Here is a 6000-nt window from a genome sequence, read left to right as displayed (position 1 = left end):
CTGAAATTCAGTAATTCACTCAGTAATCAGCTTACCCAATTAGAAGATGTAGTGTTTCTATTAGTTGCAGAAGAATACAGAACACTGTGAATGTTTTCAGGCTTCTAGAAGCACTGAGATTACCATTAAATGCTCAGACTTAAACAGTACATTGACACAGTGCTTCTAATAATTTTATATAATATTATTTTTCCTTTTTTTTTTTTTTTTGTGAACTTCATAACTTTTCCAAAGATGCCTGGAAAATGGAGGAGGCTAAGAAAACTACCTTATCTCTGTTAAGATGCTGTCTGAACCAGCCCATTGAATCATAATAAGTTCTCATCTTGAAAATTTGCATTCATTGCCATGACACCAAATCTGATTTTGTGATCAGTTTGAACAAGGACCTATCTGCCACTGCCTGACCTCCCATCAGCTGTCCATTGCTAAAGCAAACACAAGTCAGTTACTCAACATAATTCTCACAAGTGCAAGATAAGAGCAGATGGAAGCTAAACCTTAATCTACCCACTCTCCTTTGCGATACCACATCTGAACAAAGTGATATATTTTGAAAAAACTCCTCAGGACCATTGATTTAGTGACTTATACTTTATTAGTTCTGTACATTTCTGAACGTTTTACTCAAGAGAAAAAATTTCAAAACACAGTTAAAATTTCCTAAGACATAGCATCATCATGACACTAAAGAGCCTTTAGAGAGACCAGTATTTTTAATATATAATTTCTCATCAAATATTTTATCCCTCCCTATTATCTGTGTCTTGGCATGTTTTCTTTGCCAATAGAAGTTAATCTGAAGGAAGTTTTTAATGGTCTTTCTAATAGCCAGAGAGAGTCATCTACAGTCTCACTTCAGAAACTTAACACAAAAAAGCTGTTAACAAATGATCATAATAACAGATAGAATTATTATTGTTGCTAAGCACAAGGATCATTTTTATATGTAGTTTCATTATCTGGTTTTCCTATGATATCTTTTTAAGTTAAACATATTTTGAAGTAAAAAGGTTATAAAAATCATAAACACCAGATTGGGGAAAGCCACAGTGGCATGAAGTCAATCCACGGCTATTCTGTCTGAGGAACTGACAGAGCTGGACCTTTGGGATCATCAAATCTGCTGTTTGTTGTGAGCTGCATGATCATATGGATTCCATAGGTCAGGATCCACAGTAAAATTATAGATGTCACCAAGCCCATCCAAATTCCAGGAGTGAAGAAACCTGTGCAGTCACTTGCATAGGAAAACTGGTTGTTTGTAACGTTGAAGCCTTGAATCTGAAAATGAAGAAAAGTAGATAGAAGAGTGCAATTAAGCATAGTCCTTACTTTCAGGATATATGTAGTAATTATAAAAACCCACAGCTTTTAACTATCAATCACACTCCCTGCCCATTAAAAAAAGAGTGAGAAAAAAAGAATTTCTGCAAAACAATTTTCCAGATCTCCTTTTCACCCAGGAAAGTAAAGATGTAGAATCCATTTCTTTGGTAAGCAGTAGGTTTGCCATTTCAGAAATTTGTATTACTTATAGAAGTAAAGTCCCAGAGGGGACATGTGGTCAATATTCTGCATTCATTGCATTCTGATCAGTATTCTGTATTCACATAATCAGTATTATCAATATACTGATAATATACAGTATACATAGATCATCAGCTCTATGACCACTTCAGAACCAGGAAACTCAAAGCACTCAAAGGAATGAGAGTTAAGACTCCTTAGATCACAAGATTTGTTGAAATAGTCTGACAGTTTTGAGGGTTTTTTTTGTCCTTGACAGACAAAATTCCTAGAACCTACTTTAAAACACGTCTAATAAAGGTGACCTTTTTTGGCTGAGTTTAGTGAGAGTTCAAGGAGAAAAAAGTTGTGAAATCTTTCTTCCTCCCTTCTTGGAATTCAAAGACTCAAAACAAAAGGAAAGTCTTGCTTTATTGAGGTATGGGGCATGTGTTGTCTATTAACTTATAAAACCTATATAAGCTTTTCCAGAAGTTAGAAAAGTTTGTAATATCTCTGATTTGACTGAATTCACAATGTCTATCACTCACTGTCCTCCGACCATATTATTTTCCTCAGAAAAATCAACCAATGTGGAGATATATTCTCTGTCTGGATCCCAATTGTACCAAAATATCAACAAACTGAATGCCTTTGAGACTGCTGACGTCCTAGAAATTTTGTTTAAACCAATCAAAGGATTAGAAAACAATGAAGAAAGGGAAGACAACTACAAACATGCACATAATGGCATAAGCACTGATTCCTTTAGAAGGAAGGGAACAAAACTGGTGGAAGAAGAGAAAGGAAAGAATTAATCTAATTCATTGTGATTAATTCTTAAATAATTTTATAAAGAAAAATTAAGACTGGGATTCTTATACATTTAGAGAATCTTTGAAATGGGTGTGTAGGGAAAGCACCAAATATCATAAACCCACTGCTAAAGAAACGATGTTAAAAATTACTATTTTCCATAAAATATTATCAAATCAAATTTCAAAAGGATTATTTATTTAATTCACTTCTCTTACCCAGCAATAAGCAAAAAGCAGAAGATCATGGATTTCTACTTTTACGTCTTCCCAAACCATAATTATTCTATGATTTACAATTAAAAAAATGGAAAGCTTGAGAATATTTGTGGTAATAAAAGAGTTTGTACTTCCTAGGAAAGGTGTTAGTACAAACTGAACAAATCTACCATGCAACAAACACACCAGTAAACACTCTGGGTTTGTAGTCAGGCATGTCTCATGTCCCTAAAGTTAATGTTCATGTAATATGTGTGTTATGAACAATGACCTTCCAGAATGGTGATTAATAAAACTGATGTGAGGAACAAAAGGCTCTTTAGATAATGTGGAGATGAAGACAATTTCAGCAATTAATTCAACCTTTTAGAAGAATCTTTCCAAGTCAAATCATGGTAGCTAACTCGCAAAGACTGTCTGCTTTCACCAAAGGTGCTCAGACTTCTGATTAAAGTAGGATTAGTGAGCATAAGCTGCAGGGCTGGACAGCTATTTGCACAGCTTTAGAGAATACATGACTGCAAAAGCCTTTGCTTGTTAAGCCACTGCTTTGACCACAAGCAAGAATGTGAATAGGAATCTTAAAATGCAACCTGAAAGACTTATTGACAATAAAAACAGACAGAAGATGATTGTTTATTTAATTTGTGTTCAAAAAAATGGATTGAAATTCTGGAAAACAATACAAATTTCCTACCACATTTACAAGGACTCTCTGAAGTACTTAACACGTATATTCAGTTTAGAAGGGCTTTGCCACTCCTGATTTAGAGCCAGAAATACTGAAATTTATTATTTCAATTCTAGTGGTCTTATATATTTTTAAATCAGAATTATGCTTTTTGAACCATCTAGGTGAATGATTCAATTGTACATTCCTAAAATGCTATGTCTTCTTTTAGGAAGGAGATAAAGAATATGCTGGGTTATTTTATTGTTTTTCTGAAGCTATATCATTTCTCTGGAGGTGTTAAATACCAGACAAAAATGAGAATCTTAGCAGCATATACAGAAAAGTTAAAAATACTTAAATGTAGTTCTCTAATATTTATGAATGCAAAAGTCTTTTGTATACAGGCCTTTGTCCAGTGGAAATTTTGATTTTGGTGTTTAGACCAGTCATTTGTCTTGATTATACAAGTCTGTGTTTACTGTAAATTTTTAAATATTTTTGAATGTAGATTTCTCATCATATGGCCTTTACAAAAACTTCAAGTAAAATATGCTGGGTTTATACCTCTTAAGTGCACACCAAATTTCCAATTTTTGAACTTTGAAATATTTTAGCTACAAAGAATACAAATATTCTTGATTTTGAAGTTTTGGCAGTTTTTCGTGGGTTTCAAAGTACTTCTGAACCGCACATACTAAAGAAAAGCAGTGTTTTTGCTGGCAGCCTCGTCTTTAACTTCATTGACAAATATGAGATCCTCAAAAGCACAGAAGATATCATGTTAGAACAGCCATTCCTGCAGCAACAACAACCAAACCCCTACCAAACCCAGAGCAGTTTTGGTGCTCTGCAGAGGTCTGGTGGCATCCCAGGCTGTGACCAAGCCTAGCCAGCATCCCACAGAGCTTCTCTTAGATGGCAGTGAGTGAGGCAGCTCCAGAACTGAAGTTAAAGGCTACACCAGTTCAACCTTGCCTAGGAAGAAGCTGTGCAAGGCTTCCCTGTGCAGCTGCCATTGCTCCTCTGTGATTCAGCTTCCAGGACCCAGCCTTGCAAAGTGCAATTGTGCCAGTTTGATTGGCACTGGATCCTGATTTCTAACTCATTGAGTAACATTGACATGAAAATCATGTTTCTCAGTTTCAGGAACAAGATTTTGTGCTGGCTGCAACTACTGAGCATATCCCACACGCTTCTTTCACCATGCAATAGAGTTTGGGGGTTTGTAAATCCTATGCAATAACAAAGACTGATACTGAGACCACCTTTCAGTATGTATCAGCGGAAGATACCTGGAAAAGTATGATCTAGGTCAGACAGAACTTGGAAATGAGCCCAGAATGGTGACCTTCTGTTTTCTCACACCACGGAAGAATATCAGACTGGGAGTTTTCAGGTTGTGTTCTATGTTTAGGATTTGATCAGAGAAAAAACCCTTTCTCAAGAGGAACTGGAGATTCTGTTGCCTGAACAGTGGAAGTGGCTGCTGTTCCAAATCAATAAGGAAGGTGGGAAACCACTACTTCTCCTCTTGGTTAAGACCACAATGAAAGGATGCCTGCTAAGGTTGGAGCAAGGCCTGTTTAGGCTTTAAGAAAGCAGTAATATCAGTGCATATAGCAACTGACAGGAAAGAGAGGTGGTAAGTATACACTTTGTAATTTCATAGGTCATGTCCTTTCATAACTTAGTGATGTGAAACCCTAACTCCAAAGAGTTTATTAGGCAAAGTACAGTTGCATGAGCTATGGTATTTTCAGGCCTTTACAAATAAATAACATAATAAAGAACCTTCACAACATTGGTATGTATTGCAACATTGTTTCTCAAAAAATGGTGAGACATGATACTGGAATGTGTGGAAAATAAATCTAAGCACCAATGATTTTTCTGTGAGATTGCCATTGCTTAAGGTGAAGTGTCAAGTCTGGAGTCAGATTATTGAGATTTGGTTTGTTATCAAAATTATAAATACAGCATTTGTATCCAGTTATCATGGGGTTAGCTCATGTTTGACAAATAGAGTACAGTTTGGAATTATTCCTATTATTTTCATCATCTCTTCCATCAAAGAGATCCCTTAGTGAAATATTAAGATATAAATGTTATGTTTCTCTTAAGAGCAAAGCTCAAAGGAGTAAAGGTGTAATTACCTACACTTCACTTATGTAGTCTCAACTACTACTAAATAAGCAAAAAAGCTACGTGTCATTCAAAAAAAGCCATCTGCTTTGCTTCTGGGTCATGCAGGAACTAGTACCATTCCTGATGGAAGTCCATGGCAAGCCTCCCATTAAATCTAGTTGCACTGGGCTTTGTTTCTGTCTGCAGGAGTACAGACAGTCCATGTCACTGAAAACAGCAGCCACACTAAGCTGTACTTTCCTAGGTAAACAAAACACCAAGAAATCAAATGAAAACAAAGCAAGCAGCATAAAGCCACCCACCTAAGAGGCCCCTGTTTCCAAGAGCAGCCCAATTCATTAAACAGGCATGAGGACTTAGCCATTCTTTGCCTGATTAAGCACATTTGGTTTAATTGAGTTTTCTTTCTGTAGACAACTTCACAGTTTTGTTTTTCAAAGCTGTGCTTTCATGTTTTCCTTGTTCAGCAACTGGCCTCGTTTTTACCCCTCTACTGAATAGCTCACCTAGGGAAACAGCTTTTCTTTTATATTTTCCCTCAGGCTGGAATGAAAGTTAGGGCATTATGAATGTGTGTCATTCACCACCTACAATAGCAAGTAATATTTCTTGGAGTTATTTCTCAAATGGCAACACATA

The 6000-nt window shown here is 36.0% G+C and overlaps 1 protein-coding gene across 1 annotated transcript in view; it reads right to left on the bottom strand.

The window, feature by feature from the left end:
• Nucleotides 1-579: 579 nt before the first annotated feature.
• Nucleotides 580-6000, bottom strand: part of ATP6AP1 (ATPase H+ transporting accessory protein 1) — a gene marked incomplete at its 5' end in the record, with an annotated part of 50691 nt that continues 45270 nt past the window's right edge. The window contains one exon of the mRNA XM_041405519.1: nucleotides 580-1284. Coding sequence (XP_041261453.1) covers nucleotides 1075-1284 — 210 coding nt within the window. The remainder of the gene's footprint in view (nucleotides 1285-6000) is intronic.

Source organism: Onychostruthus taczanowskii, unplaced genomic scaffold, assembly GCF_017590055.1.
Source record: "Onychostruthus taczanowskii isolate IOZ18803 unplaced genomic scaffold, ASM1759005v1 scaffold23, whole genome shotgun sequence".
Taxonomy (NCBI): domain Eukaryota; kingdom Metazoa; phylum Chordata; class Aves; order Passeriformes; family Passeridae; genus Onychostruthus; species Onychostruthus taczanowskii.
Note: the sequence above shows the minus strand (reverse complement) of the source record. Positions and strands in the feature narration are given on the sequence as shown.